This window comes from Scophthalmus maximus, chromosome 14 (genome assembly GCF_022379125.1).
Source record: "Scophthalmus maximus strain ysfricsl-2021 chromosome 14, ASM2237912v1, whole genome shotgun sequence".
Lineage (NCBI taxonomy): Eukaryota > Metazoa > Chordata > Actinopteri > Pleuronectiformes > Scophthalmidae > Scophthalmus > Scophthalmus maximus.
The window spans coordinates 3,144,881-3,168,038 of NC_061528.1; the positions used below are offsets into that span (position 1 = coordinate 3,144,881).

The following is a 23,158-nucleotide window of genomic DNA, read 5'->3' on the forward strand; positions in this document are numbered from 1 at the left end:
TCATTTGTGATGCGGTGAATAAAAAGACGAGTCACCATCCGGGGGGCCGAAGGGCCGCCGCCTGAAAATAACTCGGAGACAGATCCTGCTTTTTACCGACTCTCCTATGAATCTGTTCAAATTCCCTCGTGATTCAAAGTGGCCCCGAGTGTGTTCTCACTGCTCGTGGTGATAGTGGCGATGCTCTAACGCAATCAAACGGACGACGTGTCGACACGCTTACGTCACGACTGCAGCAGCAACAAGCTCATCTGGCTGCGGGAACAAAGTCAGGGGCCTGTTTTCTTCATGCCTGCATAACCTAGTTACCCAATATTAGATTGTCGATGATTTGACATGAGTCTGGATTTTTAGGTTTTAAAGCTGATTAAAAAGTGTGTGTGTGTGTGTGTGTTTATCGTGATGCTGAAGCTGGAGTAGAGCTAATAAATGTTACCGAAAGCACCGACATCCCTTCACACGGGATGATCGAGGCTGAAGGAGGCGGAGTTTTGCGTGTTTGTCCGACCAATGAGAGGCGAGGATGAGACATGACACCAGCGAGCGGACCAATCACAGCTGTTTTCGGCCTGCGCTTGCCGCAATGTGTTCAGTTAGTTTTTTTAGGGAGGTGCACGTCGGGCAACTGCGTTTATTATGGTCTGGGTGATGACGTAGGGTACGAAGAAAGTTACGTGGATTTTGACTGATCTTTGTATCTGAAATATGTTGGAGCATAACATTAATATTTCCATTTCGCAATTACAGACGCTGAATGTTGCCGCATATCAAAATGCTTGGGTGATGAGTAATCTGAAGTGTTTCCCTTTTTCCCCCCGGAGAAATACTGATTATTATTTTATCTCTTCTGCATATTATTCTAATGTAACAATCTGACGAGGTGAAGAAAAAGGGAGAATATATTTATAGTGAGACTGTTCAATACTTATACAGTTGATCGTTTAATCGATTAGTAATCCACCCTGAAATTAATCAGCAACTATTTTGATAATCCATTAATCGGTTCGAGTAGTTTTTATGAGAGAAAAAAAAGTCAATATTCTCTGATTTCAGCTTTTTAAATGCTAATATGTTCTGGTTTCTTAGCTCCTCTGTGACAGTGAACTGAATATCTTTGGTATGTGGACAAAACAAAACATCCTCTTGGAGTTTTGGAAACAAAAACTAACTAATCGATTAATAATAATAATAATAATAATCCGTTAGTCGCAGCCCTGTACGTACACAACCTCTCACAAGGTTTCCCTGGAAGATCCTTCTTTTTTCATTACAAGTGGTCACAAGATTAAAAAAAAGGCAAAGGAAGAAAGGCACCACAGCTCCAGGGCCAGTGGGTCCTGCTCATGTAAGTGCAGCAGGAATGTGCCTGCTCCCCCATGACGGGGCCTGCGAGGGCTCAGGGCCGGAACAAGGCTCTCACAGAGAGAAGGGCTGCAGACGGTCATGTGCTCGTCCACAGAAGCGGATTTAAAGACGTGACGTGGACTCTGGACTGATCTGTGGACCCACCACCCACACACGCACACACACACGCACGCACACACAAACGCGCGGGCGGCGTTTGCACAACGGACCCAGAGCCGCTACTGAACCGACGCCTGACGAGTTTGTGCTGCCGCCGTATTTTTCTAGGACGTCACTCGCGTGTGACACTCGTGACAGCCACAATAAAACGCCGTCCCGGCCATTTGTCTGTGTTCGCGCTTCACCCGCTGCGCATCTTGGTCTCCTTCACTCGGCAAACTAGTCAGAAATTAGGGTGTTTTTTCTCTTTGGAATGGTGAAATATGCGTGTTGTTGTTCAAATCTTTGTCTGAAACAAACACATCTGATCTGGTGAATCCAGGAGAAAAAACACTGCAACTCCACTCATACATCTCCACCTTGAAAGGTTTTATAATCTCCTCCTGGAGGCGAAACTCGGAATCAGTTGAACAAAAACTGAGGCTGGGACTTCTGAGCTTTTTAAAGAATCTGAGTACTTTAGGAGGAGAGCGGTACGACGGCGTATGAGGGCCATTGTATGATAAAAAAATTAAATACAGACCCCAGGGGGGGGGGGGGGGGGCATTTACGAGAAAGAAACTCGGATATTCTCCAAGATTGTTAAGTCATAAATTTGCGTGAAAGAAACTCAGAAATTCTGTGTTCGCGGCAATGTCTCGTCAAAGTCCGGATGCTTATGATAACATGGTGATTCTGGGCCTAAATTCACGAGTATTTCCTTTTTTTCCTCGTACTTTTACAACTTTAATGTCAGAAATTCCGAATCCTGAACGTCATCCCCCTCCCCCCCGGTTGCGTCATGTATATTTTTCTCAATACGCCTTGGTAGAGAGGAAGCTCTCGCACGACAGCGACAGCGTGTGAGGAAATGCACGCGCCGTGACTCACAAGAGGATGATCTTGCGGTTGATGTCCGGCCTGCAGGGGAAGGGCGAGGGGAAGGCCCGCTGGCCGTCGAGCAGGCTGTCGCCGCTGTCGCTCCGGCCCCGCGGCGTCTCCTCGCCATCCTCCTCGCCCAGCTGCTGCTGCCACGTGGGGAGAGTCTGGACGTCCACAAACTGCGAGCGAGCGCCCAGAGGATCCATCCCCCACCTCCTCTCTGGCACCGGATCTCCAAACAGCCTCGCTGCAAACAAATGTGTTCATTAGAGCCCGGACCGTTAAATATCAGCTGTCTGATATGAGCCTTTCACAGACATATCTGTATCGATGAGAAATCTTTTATCGTACAGAATAAACACAATGCACAGACAACATTTGACGTCAAATAAATGATGTTTATTTTCTTAATTCAAGTTCTATATATTGTTTGTTTTTTATTTATAGTTATGTATGATAAAAGTTTAGGGTTAAACTAAAACATCAGGCCTCAATTACATTTCTTTGTCATATCGTTGACAGATTAAAATACATAAACATATATATATACACACACACACACACACACACATATATATACACATATTTATATATATATATATATAGGCTGATGTATCGTATCGGACGTTTTGTACTCCCTGATATCGATATCGGCCCCCAAAAAACTTCCTCTGTCGGGCTCTAATTTAAATTATTCAGCAACATTACATGTTAAGTAATTTTACCAATAAAGCCATAAATCAATCATCTGAAGATTAACGACAGCATTGACGAGATAATTGATTCGGGCTGCAGCCACTTAATTTTAATTTCATCATCGGCTTATCCGTCAAAGTATTTCTCTGTTAATAGACTAATCATTTTTTGTCTCTCAAAATGTCGTTGAAAATGATTTGATACATCCCAAAAATAGACCGTAGCGATGAGTGTGTCTGTCCAGAGATGTGGTGCCGGGCCTGAACATAAACTCGAGGCACAAACCTTTTCATTAAGGAGAACACACGGCTCATGACTCAAAGATCAAACGTTAGGGTTAGAACGACTGGTTCTTTCAGAGAACTCATAAGAGTAATTAATAAAAGAATATTGGCAATTTGGATTTTGTTTACAGTCATTTTTCAAGCAAAAAATACATTTTGTAATAAAAAATCACATTTAATCTGTACTCCATATCCCCTGTATTGCACATTTTCAATTTATTATACTATTTAGTTTCCTGCACATTTCAGATACTGTACAGTATTTCCTTTCTATTGCACATTTTCTATTTCTCTAGCTTTTCTATGCCGTGTGGGTTTGCCTCACTCTTACTTTTGCACTATTTAGAATGTATTAATTGTACATATTACTTGGTTTTTCAATTCCTCTGTATGTCTGGAACAATATTGCAGGAATTGACAATAGAGTTGACTTGATTTCCAGCTCTTCCCATCATATATTGGCTCAATGGATGTAATGCTGAACCAATTGGCGGACTATTCCTCTCTTTTAAAAGCAAACATAAATACATATTGACTTCTTTTTTTTAAATAGCCATAATCAAATCAAAGCTTTTAAAATGAGAAGAGAAGAACTCTTCCAGAACTCTGTCTGTTTGACATCACAGCTGAATTAAACCACTTCCGGGTTTGGACTCGGGCCACTTCGAAGCTCAAATTTGAACAGCAACTGAATGATGAATAATCGTGACTTTGTTTTTTACTGTTTCAAATGGAGGAAGACTCGATGTGACACCAGCTGAGAATGATGCAGCTCGGTCCTTTCTTTTTTTTTGGTAGCTTCCACTTGGTTGCGAAACTGCAACCAGGACAATTTGTATTTATTTGTTTGAGTTTTTGTTTGTTTTTTTAAAATCACAAGTGACCTCCTTCATCTTCCTTCAAACATATTACTGAGTATCAATGATGAATCCGTGTCTCTGTAACAATCTGCAGTGACCTACCGGACCAGCCAGTTGTTTCCTCCAGCCAGAGATGATGATGATGATGATGATGATGATGATGAAACAATGAATCGATCTCAACACGACGCTCGTGCACTCGCGAGCTGTCGCCGTCCCTCGAGGGTTTTCATGCTAACGAGCGGAACAGTCGCGAAAAAGGACGAAATGCGACTTTAAAGGTGTCGATTAAAGCAGGTTATCACGTTTAGCCGACATGCTAGGTGCTCACTGTGTGTGTGTGTGTGCGAGCGAAGTCAAGCTAGCAAAGTACATCCCGACGAAGCGTCCGGTTGGGGAATTTCAAAATAAAACTAAACTCGAGGTCTAGTTTAAAGGGATAGTTCGGTGATTTTGAAGCGGGGTTGTATGAGTTACTTGTGCGTGGTTAGTATGTGACCTTATGGAGATGGTGATCAGCGATGTCATTTAACGGAGTTTGGAGGGGAAGTGGAAGGAGCGTAAGTCTGAGTCGCACTGTTGCAGAGGGGGAAAAAGACGTTTTTCGGTGGTCCCCTCTGCAACTCCCACTTCAAAAAACACTGAACTATCCCTTTAACTTGTATCAAGCATACTGTCTATCAATCTCTGTGGTCTGGTCTATTTTGTAATATATTCCGTAATATTTCCATATTTTACTCATTCGTGGGATTACATATGATACGTGGAAAACGCTGCTTTTTTTGTTTTGTGACATTAGACGTAAAGGGTGATGGACATGAATGACTCACATTAACACAATGCACGCTAGTCTGTGTAGACATATCGTTGTGATCGTGATAACTCAATAACAATATTTTGTAGAGACTTCATGCTCACACCACATGTATTTCACAATGAGTAGCTGATTTGAATACATTTTGAAGCACTTGAGGTCAAACTGATTTTTTTGTGTGCCTCTTATCGACTTGGTTGTTATTGCACAAATGTTTAATATGCTTATCCTTTTTTTGCCCTGTCCTTTCCCCACTGTGGTGCTTATGGGAATCATCACCTATTACCAAACTAACATGCTTTTATTTTGTATGGGATTTCCGGTACTACTCACTTTGATTCTGTTTAGCTTGATTCGTCCCTTCAGTTCCTCATCAGCTGACTAATAATAGATGTTTCCACTGAGGTTTATTAAACAGACCTGTGGGAACTCTTCGCTTCGTACTTGTTCATGTCAGAAACTTTAATTAGATTAAACCGTGCGAAAATAATTGAGGATGACGACGTCACTGCTCGGATAAAATCAAATCTACAGTTTATCAAGTGTTCGTGCTTCTTCTGTGGCCGCAGACCAAAACAACAGAAAGAGAGCGATCGATCAAAATCACTGGTGGGAAAAAGTCACTTGGGTCTGTTACATAACTTCAAGTAGTAATACTTAAATACCCCATTAAATTACCAAAACCTGTACATTATTGAACCAACAGCTATTTTTTGAAGTACTGTAGAGTAATTTAAGCAATTGAACTGAAATAATAACTTATTTAAAACTAAACACAAACACAACTTATTTAAAAAAAATGCCATCATAATTACACAGTGAAAAAACAATGCTTATTTTTTTCTGATCAATAGCCAAAACCCTCAAAGTTCTGCAAAAACAGAAAATTTAAAGTTTTTGAGAAGCTGGATCAATGACATGTTTGGCATTTTTACATGAGAAATTACTTAAAAAATGAATGTATAAAGTGTCAGACCATATTTTATGAAATATTCATATGTTTTGTATGTGAGGTCTTGACTTATAAAGTAACAAATGTTATCAGACAATATAGTGAATATATTCCTCTGAAATGTTTTGGACTACGAGTATTTAGAGTCGTGAAAGAAAAATATTCTAGTAAAGTACCAGTACCTCAAACCTGTACTTAATTACATGTGCTTGGTTACTTTACATATTTTAAATAAAAGTCTAACTTCTTGTCAATTTTTTTTTCAATCACTGCGTTTGACTACTGTTGTCACCAACAGTATATTATACTTTTTAATATATTTTAAAAATATTTTAATTTAATGTATTTTTTCTGGTTTTATTCAATATTTATTTAATTTAAAAAATATATATATTTAAATTAGTTTTTTTCAGTGTACTCATTCTATTTCATTTAATTTCGTTTTATTTTTAATTTTTTTCATTAAATTAAATTAAATTTTATTTGTCGATGTGTGATCGATTGGTTGGGTCTGAGTCACAGTAGCCGGAAGTTAGCCGAGGTTAGCTTAGCAGCCGCAGCATCAGCGCGCGTCTTTCAGAGGTAAGAGAAACCGAACACACACGAACACAACAACCCGCTGCGTCCAAGACAAACAACACAACGTTCTGCGGAACATTTACAGGATTAAATCTGCGTTGTTTCTCATTTCATGGACAATATTCAGCCCAATAACTTCACCACGTGTGCTGGGGACCACCGGTGTGTCCTCGTTAAGTGCACTCGATTTTGTTTACATGCTTTACCAGTCGGGCGGGGTTTGCCGCAAATTGCGTTGACTCGGTGGTGTAAAGCGCTAAACCCCGACCACGCGGGCTCGTGGTTTGTTTTAAAACGAACGCTCTTCTGACGGAAAGACTATCAACTTCTACCTAACTAGTAATTCACTATCTACTGCGTCTGTAGTTTAGCTATCGATTATTGAAATACAGGATCTATGAATACGAGCCCTAGTAAAGCGACTGTACACCAGTAATAATATTAAAGTGACACAAGCTGAGAGGAAAAGAGAATAACACACCATGAACTGTATTAATCGTTGTTATTTGCTCATATCTCAATGTCAATGAGATATGAGTTGAGAAATTCAAGGCTAGATAACACACCTAAATTATTAATCAATAAGTTATTCATAAGTTATTAATCAATGAATAACAATTCGTTGGAACCTCACTAATAGCAGGGTGTTGAAAGGCCATGGTTTATTATTGCTACGTAATTAAACAATCAAATATGAAGACTGTGGTAAGGTGTCCACATATTTCTGGCCATGTTGTGGACTTTGCATGTATTTTAACAACAAAATACAAAATGATGGCGATATGTAGTTTTGTTTTAAGTGTATGACAAAATATGTGTAATATGCAGGGATGGACAATAGGTAGGCAGGTAGGTAGGTAGGCAGGTAGGTAGGCAGGTAGGTAGGTAGGTAGGCAGGTAGGTAGGTAGGTAGGTAGGTAGGTAGGTAGGTAGGCAGGTAGGTAGGCAGGTAGGTAGGTAGGTAGGTAGGCAGGCAGGCAGGCAGGTAGGAAGGAAGGTAGGTAGGAAGGTAGGTAGGTAGGCTGGTGGGCTGGTAGGCAGGTAGGTAGGTAGGTAGACAGGTAGGAAGGTAGGCAGGGAGGTAGGTAGGCAGGTAGGAAAGTAGGCAGGTAGGTAGGCAGGCTGGTAGGTAGATTCTGGAATGAGTCCTGTTAGGATATTATAGAGAACTGTAACATGATCTAATGTTCACTCCGTGTTTTGTACAACAGACACACTGTATGTTTCCTTAGGAGGAGAAGTGGTGCAGTAGTATCACAGAGTATCACCGATGTTCCCTTTGAAACAGGAAGAAGAATCACCGTGAGGCTGCGGGTCATGGGGTTGACCAAGCAGTACCTGCGCTACGCTGCCAGCGCCGTGTTCGGAGTAATCGGCAGCCAGAAGGCCAACATCGCGTACGTGAACCTGCGCGGAGGCGAGAGGGGGCGCTTCGTCGCCGTGGCCGCATGCGAGCAGGTCTTCATCTGGGACAGCCGAAAGGGAGAGAAGGTGAGATTATTTTATGTGGACGACATCAGGTACCTCAAATTCTCCCAACTCAGATTTCATCCAGCAACTGCGTTTTCCTGTCTTTATTTTTTTGTCAAGATCCTGATCCTGAAGGGCCAGAAACACGAGGTGACCTTCCTCTGCCCTTCACCTGACGGCGTCCACATCGCCGTGGGTTACGAGGACGGCGCCGTCCGCATCTTCAACCTGCAGAACGGCGAGAGCAATGTCTCCTTTAACGGCCACAAGTCTGCTGTTACCACTATGAACTACGACGGACTGGGGGCGCGGCTTGTCACCGGTTCCAGGGTTAGTAATATTTTTACATATTTTTAAAAATTGTCAGACGGCAACTTTACAGATCAATGTGAGGATGTAATTGTACAATTTTAGTTTAAATCAGCAGATGATTTTTTTTTTCTCCTAAAAAGCTGAGAAAATCCTTTTGGACATAAATTAATCAGATTACAATAAGGATTATGGGCTAGCGGTTTGTCACCAATTGATTATGGCCTGTGATAATAAGTGTTTTATTCCATTTCCCTCCTTCCTCAGGACACAGATGTGATTGTGTGGGACATCATCAACGAGTGTGGTCTGTACAGGCTGCGGGGCCATAAAGACGTCATCACACAGGCCTTGTTCCTCAAAGACAAGAACCTCCTGGTCACCAGGTAACACCTTTAACCTGTAGAGTCTGAAAGTAGTTTACTGTCTTAGAGGAGCAAAGAAACTCAGAGAATTTTGACCTTTTTTTCATAAACACTACACATAACGATTAACCGATTAGCAAAATAGTTGGCGATGAATTTAGTAGTCGATAACTATTAATTATTATTTGTTATTATTAACTGACACTTGTTCATGATGCAACTCATTTCTCCCCCAGACAAAAGAAAATAGAAAGATAGAAATGAAAAGCATCAGTGGAGCGATGTATCCCCTGGGCACCTGTTATATATACATTATATACAGTATATACTATATTTGTCCTGCCATAGTTTCAAAATTATGCAAAAATAAAGGTCACGGTAACAAATAAACAACTTCGTACAATGTGGTGGTGGTTTTTAATTCAAGCTGCATTAGTTGACTTTAAATAATTATATTTTTGAAATGTGATGTTTCATGTGTTTTTTCTCGGAACTTGGATTTTCTAAGCAGATAATATTTTTGATAACATAAAAAAACCCAACATCTTTGCTGCCAAACAGCTCCAAGGACAGTTTTGTGAAGTGGTGGGACCTGGACACGCAGCACTGCTTCAAGACCCTGGTGGGCCACCGCAGCGAGGTGAGGGGGAGGGGCTTCTCACTCTTATCACCAACATGAGTAAATGTGCCATATATATATATATATATATATATATCGCACGAGAAGCAAATTAGCTGGAGACAAATGAATATGATTGATTTACCTGCTATTAACCAGGGTAAGGTTTAAGTTTCCATTTTAAATAAAAAAGGTTCCAGGCTGTGGATGTGACATGAGAGCAGGGTTGTCAGGAGGATCACACGCTGGTTTCACTTCTCGCCGTCCTTCCTCAGTCTTTTCACTTCTGCTGGTTTCTAAAGCCGCTAATGTTGTTTTCACTCTGCGGACGTTCCTCTGAAACAGGCAATGTGATTGTGCTGTTTGTTGTTGACATGTAATTGTAAAGAGGGCGTTGCTGCCCTCTGCTGCAAAAACGCAATGAGGCTTGATATTCTACATATAAACTGTATGATATATTCGTTCATATCAGCCTGATGAATCGGGTGAGACTCTGTTCAAGAAGCTTCATGAGAAGTCATACTTTTTTCAAACTCTGCATTGTCCTACTGTACCTGGATGAATGAGATGTATCTATATGAAGGCATTTTCTTTTTGTGTGTGTTGTTAGGTGTGGGGCATGGTTCTGCTGAACCGGGAGAACCGGCTGCTGACGGGCTCAGCGGACAGTGAGCTCCGAGCCTGGGACATCAACTACCTGCAGGAGGTGAGAACACTCTGTCTTCAGTCCACGACAAAGTTTTCCTGCTCCCCGTGATCGATTGATTGATACAGAGAAGAACTGGAAGATTGAGTATCAAATAAATCAAAGAGCCATATCGATGACGCTGCATCAGTTGTTGTAAAGACTCTGGCTCCGTGTCCCCGCTCAGGAAAAAGCAGTGGGTGAGCCCAAGGTGAAGAAGGGGAAAACTCTGCTGGATGACGAGGACGACGATGATGAAGACGATGAGGACGAAAGTCTTGAAGAGGTACGAGAGTCGTCAGTGATGCGATACTGTAATAAAAGAGGGCATCTCTGATACCTGTGCAGCCACTTAAGGAAAAGCTGTATCATATGTACATGACATACTCAAATATTTAATATTTCCTCTGATTCTTGACCTTCCTCGTACATTTGTCTTTAAACGTTTGTGTCGTGCGTCCCTCTTTCTCGTCCCTCAGCGGATCTTGAGTTGTAAAAAAGCCGGCTCCATCCTGAGAGAGGCCCGGGACAGAGTCGTCTCGCTGACAGCCGACGCCAGGGCCCGAGTGGTCGCCTGCCACGTAAGTGTCGGAAGACGTTTTATTTTTTCCCCTCTGAAAGTCTTTAAATGTCTGGAACACGATTTGATGCTGAATTTCATGGGTTCGTGAAATCGTAAATCAGGGAGATGAAGGAAGAATTTATTTTAAGTCTGAACTGGAGTCGAAAGCAAACGTTACATGAACAACATCATCACACTGAGACATGGTGAATGTTTTAAGTTTATGAATTTGCATATGGACATTACATCATAAAGTGTTTGATTGGAAACGAAATCAAAGAAAAGCTTCCGTCACTTGTCCGTGTTGTAAGTTTGTGTTTTAATCACACGTCAAAAACTGTTTATTATGATTTACTTTGCCACGAGTTTTGTTTGTCGCCCGGTTAGTTTTGTTTGACTCACGGACTCAAAGTTATTTCAGCTCATGAACGTTCAGCTGCCCGTCAGCTGTTCAGAGTGTTTTGAATTAATATGAGGGAGGGGAACATGCAACAGCTGGTTATTTATGAAGCCAGAGACATCCACCGTGTGACATTTTGAATTAAAAACATCATTTATACTTCATATATTATACTTTATACTGTCTCTCCTCCTCCTCCCTGCCTAAGGGCAACGACTCGGTCCTGGAGCTTTTCACGGTGTTGACAAACGAGGAAGTGCAGAGGAAAATGACCAAGAAGCTGAAGAAGGCGAAAAAGAAGGCCGCCAAGTAAGAACAGAAAGTAGAACTATTTCTGTTTAGCTCCTGTGGAAGCCACACACGCTCACTGATACTGTTGTTACTGTGAATATTATTATGATAACAATGCCGGGTGTAGAGTTGAACTAATGGATGTTTTTGTGCTCAAATTTGATTAATAACTTTATCTTGGTGGATTATTTGAGCTCTAAAATTGCTGCCACAAGCTGTGACGCTACTTCTTCTTCTTGTAACCACTTCTCTATTCGTCTTTTGTTGTTTTATGCGTGCTACTTTCAAATTGTCATTACTGCCCCGACAGAAACTGCTACTAAACTAGTATTTTAAGCATTTTTTTTATCTATTTACTGCACCAACGTCTAAAGCCGCAGTGTTGGAGGTTTAAGTTCGGCCGGCTGATGTTTGTCGCGTCGCTGCCCTCTACTGCAGAGCTCAAGAAGATGCTGGAGGCGAGGAGGAGGCAGCCGCCGAGCCGGTGGTGGAGAAGATGCTGAAAGACGAGATCGTCAGACTCACCAACATTAAAGCCTCCGCCAAGATCAGGTCAGTGGTGCGGCCCAAAAAGAAAAGGTGACGGGCTCCCAGATAGTCAATCATTCATCCCCTAACCTCCCTCCTCCTCCTCTCAGATGGGTGGACTGCCTGTCGTGTGCGGGCGGCGAGCTGAAGGTGGCGCTGCTGCTGCAGAACAACACCATCGAGACCTACAGCCTGAAGACGTCGGACAAGACGCCCGCGGCCAACAAGACGGCGCGCCTCACGCTCGCCGGCCACCGCACCGACGTCCGCACGCTGGCCTTCAGCTCGGACAACCTGGCCGTCCTCTCCGCCTCGGGGGACACGGTCAAAGTGTGGAACAGGTGAAGCCGCTTCGCCCTCACTAAGAATTCGCTGTTAGCGGCTATTGAATGCTCTTCTAACCGGACGCCCCGCCCTCCCCTCCTGCCACAGGTCTACTCTGCAGGTGATTCGCACCATGGCCTGTGATTACGCCCTCTGCTCCCTCTTCGTGCCTGGAGACCGACAGATCATCCTGGGAACCAAGGTACTCGAACACTACGAGACACTTTTGGCTCTTTGAACAGTGATGGTTTTATATATTCCACCTTTCCAATGTTTCAGAGCCAGTTTGTGGTGCGATTTTAGCGATCTAAGCTCACGGTCTTAAACTGTTGAACGGCCGCTCCAGATACAGTACATGGTCCAAAGGGGTTTTACTTAGGGTCTCAAAGGTTCACTGCAAACTTGTCGTGGGGCTTTTAAGACGTGTAAGAATAATATGAATCTACAACAACCGGAAACATTTTCTAATCCATGTTTCGTGTTCACCGAGTGTTACTCTTTTTCCCCCGTCAGAGTGGTAAGCTGCAGATCTTCGAGTTGGCCTCGGGAAGCCTCTTGGAGACGGTAGATGCCCACGACGGAGCCCTGTGGTCCCTGTGCCTGGCCCCAGACCAGGTACACTCCAGACTGACCTCACGCCTGGTCTCCGAATCGGTCTTGAAAATATTCTCATTCAACTGTACAGTATGTGACTGATTGACTGTGTCTGTGTGTGGCCCCCACAGAGGGGGATCGTGACAGGAAGTGCAGACAAGAAGGTGAAGTTTTGGGAGTTTGAGCTGATCAAGGACGAGGGGACCGGACAGAAGTGAGTCACCGCCTTGTTCCACGTTCAGGAATCAGTGTTTGGTTCCTTCAGGATCATCTCTCAATTCCTTGCACTTCGTCTGTAATATTGTGACATTTTGTGTGTGTGTGTGTGTGTGTGTGTGTGTGTGTGTGTGTGTGTGTGTGTGTGTGTGTGTGTGTGTGTGTGTGTGTGTGTGTGTGTGTGTGTGTGTGTGTGTGTGTGTGTGTGTGTGTGTGTGTGTGTGTGTGTGTGTGTGTGTGTGTTTGTAGGAGGCTGACGGTGAAACACACACGCACCCTGCAGCTGGAGGAAGACGTCCTGTGTGTGAAGTTCTCTCCCGACCACAGACTCCTGGCCGTCTCGTTGTTGGACTGCACCGTCAAGATCTTCTACACAGACACGCTGAAGGTGGGACGGCTACGTGCACAACATCACATAAATCATGGTTAAATGCATGTAGTTGATAAAAATACATATTCAGTGAATAACCAAACATTTCTTCTTCTCCTCCTCCACCCTGCTGTAGTTCTTCTTGTCGCTCTACGGACACAAGCTGCCTGTTCTCTGTCTGGACATGTCGCACGTGAGTTCTCTTGAAATGTGAAGAATCAACAACATTGTATAACTTTTTTTTTGCATTATAAACACAGTTTGTGGCAAGCTATTTAAAAAGAAAAAAAAACTTTCTAGAATTTTTTTCATGCAGTATACAAGAGATACATTTACTTGTCACAGCATCAGGAAAAGGAGATTGAAGTCTCACAAAAAATAGCAAAATATACAATTAAAAAAGAGGGAAAATAATATATAAAAAGTTACATACATGTATATGTTTATCAGCTTGCTGTCATCGTCTCCTCTGCTGTTGTCGGCACGGTGCAGAATATTTTTGGCGTGTTGCTGCCACCTGTTGGTCAGTGACATAGTGCAGAAAAAAAAGTATTGTATCAGGACCTGCACAAGACGAAAACTGACTTTTTTATATTGAAAGTGTTACGTTAGCGTTATGCTAGGACTCGACAGTGCTGCTGCCTCGCCTACCTCTGTTTCCCCTTTTATTCAGGACAACACACTTATCGCCACCGGGTCCGCCGACAGGAACGTGAAGATCTGGGGTTTGGACTTCGGCGACTGTCACCGCTCCATGTTCGCTCATGACGACAGGTAATCGACATCCAAAATACACCAAGGTTTAGTTTTTCTCTGATCCATTTCATCCGTTCTCTCGTGGATCGTCTCACTTTCTGTCTTCACTGTTTTTTCTTTCCTCTCTGCTTTGCCTTTATTTAATTTTCTTTTTGGGGCCGTGTATTTCTCTGTCGGCTTCTGTCATGATTACTGTATGTATAGTTTTGATCTTTCGTTTCTTCCTCTTTGAGCTCCTGCTGAGTTGCTTGTTCCTTTTTTTTGCTCCCATCTTTCTATCTTTCCAATTATTTGCTTATCCGACTCTCCTCCCTCACTCTTTCTCTCTCTCTCTCTCTCTCTCTCTCTGTTTTTTTTTCTTCCTCCACAGCGTCATGTTCCTGCAGTTCGTTCCCAAGACTCATCTGTTCTTCACGGCGGGAAAGGACCGGAAGATCAAACAGTGGGACGCCGACAAGTTTGAGCACATCCAGACGCTCGAGGTGACGCTCCTCTCCTCTTCCCTTATATATTAGGGTCGGGTGGCCTTGACCAGGGGTCAGCCCAGAAATGCCCTCGCACAGCATAAATTCTGCCACTGTAGCTCCCCTGTGCTTTGCAACAAGGGCAAAAGTCTCCGTCTGACATTTTGACTGTTCTCTCTTGGCTCCCTGCCTGACAGGGCCACCACCGGGAGGTCTGGTGTCTGACCATCAGCCCCAGCGGCGACCACATCGTGTCGTCCTCCCACGACAAGTCCCTGCGCCTGTGGGAGCGAACCAGGGAGCCCATCATCCTGGAGGAGGAACGGGAGATGGTGAGGACGACGGCTTTTAACAGATATTCCCACAGACACACTTTCTCAGATTCTCTGAGTTTCACTGCTTTTGGTTTTCACAGGAGCGAGAGGCAGAGTTCGAGGAGAGCATGGCCAAAGGAGACGCGCCGGTGGTGAGTTCTTCAATTTCTGGTTTTCCCCCGACGTTACCTACTGTACATTCAAGTGATGTACATTTACTAACATGTCCTCCCATAACTAACGGCAAACCAGTCAAACCTTTACTTTGTAATGCTCAGATTTCAGAGCACAAAGAACATATTGCCCTGAGTTGACAACCACCTTTTAAATCCACAGGTCCCTGGAGAGACTGAAGGAGAAGCAGCGCCCGCCGCCAAGAAAACTGTGGAGACTGTCAAAGCTGTGAGTTCGCTTCTCTAATAGCAAGACAATATGTACTTTCAGTCTGAAGCGATGGATGGATAGTTTAAATTTTAGTTGATCGGCTAAAGTCGGTGGTGTCCTCCGCTTCACCCGCTCGGCATTCACGCAGGTGAAGCGGGATTCTGCTTTTATTCTTTGCTCTTTGTTGATGCTCTCGCTGTCGTGTGGTTTCTTCGCAGGCCGAGCGAATAATGGAGGCGTTGGAGATTTACAAAGAGGAGAACCGGAAGAAGGAAGAGCATAAATACGCTTGTGAGAGCGCAGGCAAAGAGGTAGAGACGTCGTCCAGGAAGTCCGCCTCTGACAACTTCCAAGTTGTTGTTTTTTTTCTGTGTGCATTTTTATGATTTCTCAATATAATTGTTTATCAAATGTATTTGACAAACGGCTGATGTTGTTTTCGCAGCTTCCTCCTCCGAAACCCAACCCCATCCTCGTGGCCTTTGGAAATGTTTCAGTGAGTAGAACAGAATTAATGTCTTACCAACATCCATCAATCAATCAGACTTTATTTTATTTATTATATCTAAAAAATAAAAACGGGAACCAGGGACTTGGGGAAACAGTGTCTCACCAATTTACGATGAGGAAAGACTAGAGGCAGGGTAAAAAAAAAAAAGACTAAAATTCAAAATACCAAATAAAAGAAAAGGTGAACAGAATTCAAATTTATAGAAAGATTTATTTATATAAAAAGATGAAAAAATAGATAATAGTTGTATAAAGGTCAATAAAAAGTAGTGAAATGGTAAAAACAATCTATAAATACTTAAGGAAATAAATAAGAAATCAAAGCAATAAGATTAAGTTAAATAAAAAACATGCAATTAATATTAAAATAAGTTAAAATATAAATAAATGGACAAATAAATAAATACACTTCAATTTCAAAAGCTATACTTGAAAAAGGCAGGCCATCGTCTTCAGTATCTGAACATTAATATATAATAATAATAAACTTAGATGTATTATGATGAGGCTGTTTTCAGCTGCAGGTGACCGAGTCTGTCTTTTGTCTTTCAGCCCTCACGCTACGTCTTAGATGTCGTAAAGAAAGTCAGATCAAGGTAAGACGTGAAGAGAACGAATCCACATATTTCATCATCATCATCTCCAGTCGTCTGTTCACATAACGACACCGTGTGTTTGTGTTTGTGATCCCCAGCGAGCTGGAGGTTTCTCTGCTCGTGTTACCGTTCCCGTACGTCCCCGAGCTGCTGAGGCTCTTCAACGGATACATCCAGCAGGGCCTGGAGGTGGAGCTGGTCTGCCGCTGCCTCTTCTTCCTACTCAAGTGAGTCAGAAGACCATGAATCAGAAAATTAAGAAACATGAATCAGAATGAGATGAGAAAAAAAAAATCTGTGAATTTCTGTGAATTTTTTGTTAACTTTCCTCCCACAACATGTGAATTTAAAAAGAACAATTTATACATGATATTAATGTGTCCTGGCACCAAAAAGTTTTGTCACTATATGTGAAGGATATGTTTGACTGAATAATGTCCCAGTATAATTATAAATGGTTTCATTTTTAAATTGAAACACACTGTCAAATATAGGATGCACATAAATATAATATATTTTCAAATAAGATTTTTCATTGAATAATTTAATCACAAGAAATGTGAAGCCAAATTAAAAAATATTGCCAGAATTTCTAATCTCCTATTAACAGAATCTTGATTCTCTAACTTTTCCACAAGTGGTACAAATTAATTTTTTTGAATTTAGAGATGCTCAAGCTGCTGTTGTGTGAAAGTATGATTTTTCATCCATTATTGAAATAATAATACCACACAAAATATTAAAAAAATAGAAATAATCACTGCAGAAAAATGGTTGGGAAAAAAAATATGATTTTATTTTATTATGATTCGATTTTTGCAGTTGGTTGAGATGAAGCTTGGTATAATTATGTGTAAGTAAACTACTGACATAATTTCATTATGGATTTATCTGCAAATAATTTCCTTGATTCAACCTACAAACAATTAAAATTACAAATCACAATAACCCAGAGCCCAAAAAAAACATTTTAAATGTCTTTTTTTGTCAAACAATGGTAGTATGATTAATTAAATTATTAAAATTATCACATTAGGGAAAATGCAGTAAAAAAAAATTGAGAAGCTGGAACATCGAAATGTTTATCAATTTGAAAAATGTTTAATTTATTATCAAAAAAGTTTTCATTTAATTCTCTGTAAATTCACAAACCAATTAATCAGCTATTGAGTTCAGCTCCAGTTTGTACGTACGTGTGGGTAATTTATTATTTATCAAAGTATCATATTTCATAAGCTCTTCTTGTGTTTTTATATACATGTAAATTTTAAACTAACGAGTACATAAACTGTAAAATGTGAATGTAAATGAAAATTATTAAATGATAACCTTTTAAAGTAGAATATTTATTTAAGATGTTGTGAAATTGGAGCGTTAAGTAGAATATAAAATATGTAAAAGTACCTCAGGTACAGTACTTGAGTAAATGTACTTTTCAGTTTCGCGCTGAACTGAATTATCTGTCTCTTCTTTTTTCTTTCCAGGATCCATTTTGGCCAGATCTCCAGTAACCAGATGTTGTTGTCTGTCATCGATGAGCTACGGACCAATACTCTCTCCAAAGTGCGGGAAATCAGAGTAAGTAACATCTGGAGGTAAAAAAAAACTAAAAGGAGAAAAAAAAAGAGGTTATTTGTCGTTTTTGGCCGACGCCTTTTTCCTTTTCCATTTCCTCACCACCACCTCTTCCTCTTCTTCTTCTCTGCTGCATGTTTGCAGGACATGATGGGCGTCAACGGCGCCGCCCTCCAGTTCCTGCAGCGGGAGATCGAGGGCAAAGAGGACGTGATGTTCTTCGCCGACGCCACCGGGCGGCTGGCGGACAAGAAGAAGAAGAGGAGGAGGAGGGAGCGGGCCGTCTTCGCCATCGCCTGAATCCCAACGGGCATTTTCATTTTTTGGACATATAGTTTGTGTATAAACATCCTCGATCTCGCCTCGTCTCCTCCTCTTTTGTACGGTATGAAAAATCCTGACAGGATTCAACACAGTGACGTGCTTCATTTCCCGAATAAACTGCGTCTTGACTTTTTCTCACAGTTCTTCTTCAGGTTCTTGCGGGGGGGGGGGGCTTTCACAACACATAAATCCTCAACGGCAGCGAGCGAGAGGGAGAGAAATGTAGCTGCGTATATACCCGCCAGCTTCCCTCTGCAGCGTATATAAAACACATCCATATACTGTTAAAGTTTAATAGATGCATTTCATGCTCAAAAGCAGCAGCGGTTCTCCCTCCGCGATCACCGCACACGGAGGAGGCGAGGTTTGATTTAAGCCGGGTCTCGGTCCTACGGGGCCGCAAGGGAGCGATTCAAGGCCCGGAGCCAAACACCCCGGCTGAAGATGGTTTGGACGTGGAGGTGGAGGGGGGGACGGGGGGGACGACTACCTGAGCTCCAGACCACCTGGGTGCGACCACAGAGTCGAGTCTCAAGCAAGTCGCTGAGAAAAAAAACAAAAAAACGACCTCCCTTGGAACCTGTTGGCCTCGGCTGCAGCCGTCCACCGCTGGAGTCGCGGAGATGTGTCTGGACTTTACAGCCGCTGTAACTTTTGCCTGAATTTATTGCCCCGGGGCCCCCGGGGTAGATGTGGTGGACATATTTCATAACGGGGCAAAAAAAAAAAAAAACCCACCTAAAAAATCTTGGCTTTCTCCCCCGTGTTTGCTCACAGACGAATGTGAATGTGAAGGTTTAATCCTGTGACCTTCATGAAAGTCTCACAGCCACATCAGACGGCGTGCAGGCAGCGGCAGAGTAATGACACCAACCCTTTTAAAACACCTTTCGCTCGCTGCGCCGTTGTTTTCATCTCACGCTGGACGAGAAACAAATGAACTGTATTTACAGGGGTTGAAGTAAAAAAAAAGAAAAGAGGAGGGGGAACGCAGCAGCTCGTTACGGGGCTGGATTTGGAATCTTGAGGCTGTAAATGTCACACCTAGCAAAATTAAAAATTCTTCAGGAAAATCCCCAGACCGCACTCGCTCACACACTCACAGACTCACACACTCACACACACACACTCGCTCACACACTCACACACTCACACACTCGCTCACACACTCGCTCACACACTCGCTCACACACTCACACACTCACTCACTCACACACTCGCTCACACACTCACACACTCGCTCACACACTCGCTCACACACTCACACACTCACACACTCACTCACACACACACTCACACACTCACACACAGTCTCAGCATCCAAATGAATCGTCATCGCAAACTTTGTTTAAAAGCGGGAAAAAAATGCAATAAGTCGTCTTTTTTCACTTCTGTGAAACACTAAGTGTCCATTAGTAAGAATGACTGTCTTGTACATTATCTATGAATATATTGATGTTAGCTGGATGTGTTGAGCTCATTCACAGAATCTCATACAGTCGACCACTTCGCTGCAAACAGATGATTTTATTGTTTTTTATTTGTTCATATTTTTGTTGTTGTTTATAAAGATGTTTTTGTTTTTTTTCCCCTCAGACATCATCGTACCTGCTGCAAGTGATCATTTTAACAGAATCAGTATCTCATCTGTCACTCCAGTGGTGGATGTACCGAGCAAAAGGAAGAAAATAAAACCCACACCAGGACATCGATCTGCCGTCGAGTCACTAGGTGGCAGCCTTGCCCTTTTTCTAAAAACTGTTGATGATGGTTTCCCCCCTTTGGCATCTGGCCTCATGTCCACCAGCTCCATGTTCAGGAGGAGCTCACACACGCCTCCTACCTCCTCCTCCTACCTCCTCCTCCTCCTCCTCCTCCTCCTGCCTCTTTCCTCCTCCTCCTCCTGCCTCCTCCTCCTCTTTCCTCCTCCTCCCTCCTCCTCCTGCCACTTGCCTCCTCCTCTTTCCTCCTCCTCTTCCTCCTCCTCTTCCTCCTCCTCCCTCCTCCTCCTCCCTCCTGCCTCCTGCGCCTGCCTCCTCCTCTTCCTCCTCCTCCCTCCTCCCCCCTGCCTCCTGCCTCCTGCCACCTGCCTCCTCCTCCTTCCTCCTCCTGCCTCCTTCCACCTGCCTCCTCCTCCTGCCACCTGCTTCCTGCCTCCTGCCTCCTGCCACCTGCCTCCTCCTCCTTCCTCCTCCTCTTCCTCCTCCTGCCTCCTGCCTCCTGCCACCTGCCTCCTCCTCTTTCCTCCTCCTCTTCCTCCTCCTGCCTCCTGCCTCCTGCCACCTGCCTCCTCCTCTTCCTCCTCCTGCCTCCTCCTGCCACCTGCCTCCCCCTCCCTCCTCCCCCCTGCCTCCTGCCACCTGCCTCCTCCTCCTTCCTCCTCCTGCCTCCTGCCACCTGCCTCCTCCCTCCTGCCACCTGCCTCCTCCTCCTTCCTCCTGCCACCTGCCTCCTCCCTCCTCCTCCTCCTCCTGCCTCCTGCCTCCTCCTCCTCCTCCTGCTTCCTCCTCCTCCAGCCTCCTCCCTCCTGCCACCTGCCTCCTCCTCCTTCCTCCTCCTGCCTCCTGCCTCCTGCCACCTGCCTCCTCCTCTTTCCTCCTCCTCTTCCTCCTCCTGCCTCCTCCTGCCTCCTGCCACCTGCCTCCTCCTCCTTCCTCCTCCTGCCTCCTGCCTCCTGCCTCCTGCCACCTGCCTCCTCCTCTTTCCTCCTCCTCTTCCTCCTCCTGCCTCCTCCTGCCACCTGCCTCCCCCTCCCTCCTCCCCCCTGCCTCCTGCCACCTGCCTCCTCCTCCTTCCTCCTCCTGCCTCCTGCCACCTGCCTCCTGCCACCTGCCTCCTCCCTCCTGCCACCTGCCTCCTCCTCCTTCCTCCTCCTCTTCCTCCTCCTCCCTCCTCCTCCTCCTCTTCCTCCTCCTCCCTCCTCCTCCTCCTCCTGCCTCCTGCCTCCTCCTCCTCCTCCTCCTCCTCTTCCTCCTCCTCCCTCCTCCTCCTCCTCCTGCCTCCTGCCTCCTCCTCCTCCTCCTCCTCCTGCTTCCTCCTCCTCCAGCCTCCTCCCTCCTGCCACCTTCCTCCTCCTCTTCCTCCTCCTCTTCCTCCTCCAGCCTCTTCCCTCCTGCCACCTGCCTCCTCCTCCTTCCTCCTCCTCTTCCTCCTCCTCCCTCCTCCTCCTCCTCTTCCTCCTCCTCCCTCCTCCTCCTCCTCCTGCCTCCTGCCTCCTCCTCCTCCTCCTCCTCCTCCTCCTCCTCTTCCTCCTCCTCCCTCCTCCTCCTCCTCCTGCCTCCTGCCTCCTCCTCCTCCTCCTCCTCCTGCTTCCTCCTCCTCCAGCCTCCTCCCTCCTGCCACCTTCCTCCTCCTCTTCCTCCTCCTCTTCCTCCTCCAGCCTCTTCCCTCCTGCCACCTGCCTCCTCCTCCTTCCTCCTCCTCTTCCTCCTCCTGCCTCCTGCCACCGGCTGCAGCGCTCAGCCCATAACGGTGGTGGAGCCGGTGGACGAGGTCCAGCGGCGACTGGCTGCAGGCCACATGGTCAGAGATACGAGGATTCGATGAGGAGACACGATGAGGAGGCATATTACAAGTACAAGTACTTCGTTACTTGTAAAAAGCATCTTCCCAATGCTTTTTACAGGTACCTTGTTACAGTACTTCAGTAGATTTTGGGAGTATTTATACGTTTACTTGACTTTTTTAATTTATTTCAACTTTTTACTTTTACTGAAGTACATTATAAAGAAAAAATACACGCTTTTACTCCGCTACATCATCGTAGGACACCGTCGTTACTCGCTACATAAAATGGTGGGATGAGGGAGGGAGTACGGGGAGAGGGATGAAGTAGAGGGAGGAATAAACCCTGTTCATTAAGTTTAAATTGAAGACAGGAATTTCTGGCTGTTTTGTTTCTTAGTACTTTTACTTTTGATACTCAAGCACATTTTAGAACCTGACAAATACTTTGTACATTTTGGTGCAAGCTCCTTTTGACACTTTCACACGAGTAACTTCCTCGTGGGTAACTTTGACTTTCTCAAGTGAGACATCTTTACTTTTTTACTCATGCGAGTACTTCATACACCACTGGCATCCCCGTCACCTTGCGTTACGCTTTTGTCTCCCACGGTTTTCCTATGCGGCCGACACACATCAGGAACACGCCCTCGACAGAAGGAGAGTCGGTCGCCCTCTCCCGTCAGTTCGGGCCTCCGGCTCATTCACCTCCCCCTGAGCCGCGGCGGCTACTTCCTCTCCCGGTGATTATTCAGCCCTCGCGCCGTGCAGCCCCAACAAGATGGGGCGCGGTGAACACATCGCTCCCCCGGCGGACAGGGCCATTGCTCTTCCCGGGGACGCAGCTCCCACCAGGGCCGTGTTGTGGCGCCGGTGCCCAGAACGTGCACCGCCTCCTCCACCGCCACCCGCCACAGTGTAGTGTGCTATTTTACAGCCGGTATTTGCATTACACTCTGACGGACAGGAGCTAGGGTTACTCTATGTGGTCTGCACCGCTATATTCTGTCATCGTACGGCCTGCGCGACATTATATACTGCAGGACACCAACCGACTCGTAGCTGCTGACTTGATTTGGCCGGTGTCTGTGGCCGGCGAACACGATACGAGCTATAACTGTGTATGACCCATTCTCCAGATAGACGCTTGTTGGCAAGTCGACGGGCGTCCCGTTACGTTCGCCCCCCCCCCGTCGAACAGTTTGCACAGCAACTCTAGGCCAGCGCGGCGGTCGTGGAGCGACGGACAGACACACAGACGAGTGTGTTAAACGTTCAGACTAGAGCCGCGACGGTCAACCGCCAACTACTTTAATAATCGATTTAATCGGTTCAAGTAGGCTTAGTGAGAGAAAAAAGGGGATTTCAGCTTCTTAAATGTGACAGCAATTTGAATATGTTTGGTGCGCGGACTAAACAGAAACATCA

The 23,158-nt window shown here is 44.6% G+C and overlaps 2 protein-coding genes across 3 annotated transcripts in view; one reads left to right on the top strand and one right to left on the bottom strand.

The window, feature by feature from the left end:
* gdap2 (ganglioside induced differentiation associated protein 2) overlaps positions 1-4,601 on the bottom strand; it is a 30,897-nt gene extending 26,296 nt beyond the window's left edge. For both annotated transcript variants that reach the window (XR_004796373.2, XM_035651658.2), the window contains exons 1-2: positions 4,328-4,601; positions 2,395-2,632 (exon numbers count right to left, since the gene is read on the bottom strand). Coding sequence is in view for 1 of the 2 variants with exons in the window: in XM_035651658.2 (XP_035507551.1) it covers positions 2,395-2,591 (197 nt within the window). In the remaining variant the exon portion in view is untranslated. The remainder of the gene's footprint in view (positions 1-2,394; positions 2,633-4,327) is intronic.
* A 1,899-nt stretch (positions 4,602-6,500) lies between these two features.
* Positions 6,501-18,359, top strand: wdr3 (WD repeat domain 3). Its single transcript, XM_035604534.2, has 27 exons — positions 6,501-6,573; positions 7,859-8,061; positions 8,161-8,370; positions 8,617-8,735; positions 9,276-9,354; positions 9,944-10,039; positions 10,206-10,304; positions 10,498-10,599; positions 11,189-11,289; positions 11,710-11,823; positions 11,910-12,140; positions 12,232-12,325; positions 12,637-12,738; positions 12,849-12,931; positions 13,183-13,321; positions 13,440-13,496; positions 13,977-14,077; positions 14,430-14,541; positions 14,721-14,855; positions 14,939-14,989; positions 15,174-15,239; positions 15,440-15,532; positions 15,667-15,717; positions 16,284-16,327; positions 16,426-16,554; positions 17,812-17,905; positions 18,047-18,359. The coding sequence occupies exons 2-27, from the start codon at positions 7,888-7,890 to the stop codon at positions 18,200-18,202; spliced, it is 2,832 nt and encodes a 943-aa protein (XP_035460427.2). The 5' UTR covers positions 6,501-6,573; positions 7,859-7,887; the 3' UTR covers positions 18,203-18,359.
* Positions 18,360-23,158: the final 4,799 nt, after the last annotated feature.

Coding starts and splice junctions, on each gene's coding strand:
- wdr3 (XM_035604534.2), top strand. CDS start 7,888: ATGGGGTTGACCAAGCAGTACCTGCGCTACGCTGCCAGCGCCGTGTTC. Junction 12,326..12,636: donor AGATCATCCTGGGAACCAAG/GTACTCGAACAC, acceptor TTCCCCCGTCAG/AGTGGTAAGCTGCAGATCTT. Junction 15,240..15,439: donor CTGTGGAGACTGTCAAAGCT/GTGAGTTCGCTT, acceptor GTTTCTTCGCAG/GCCGAGCGAATAATGGAGGC.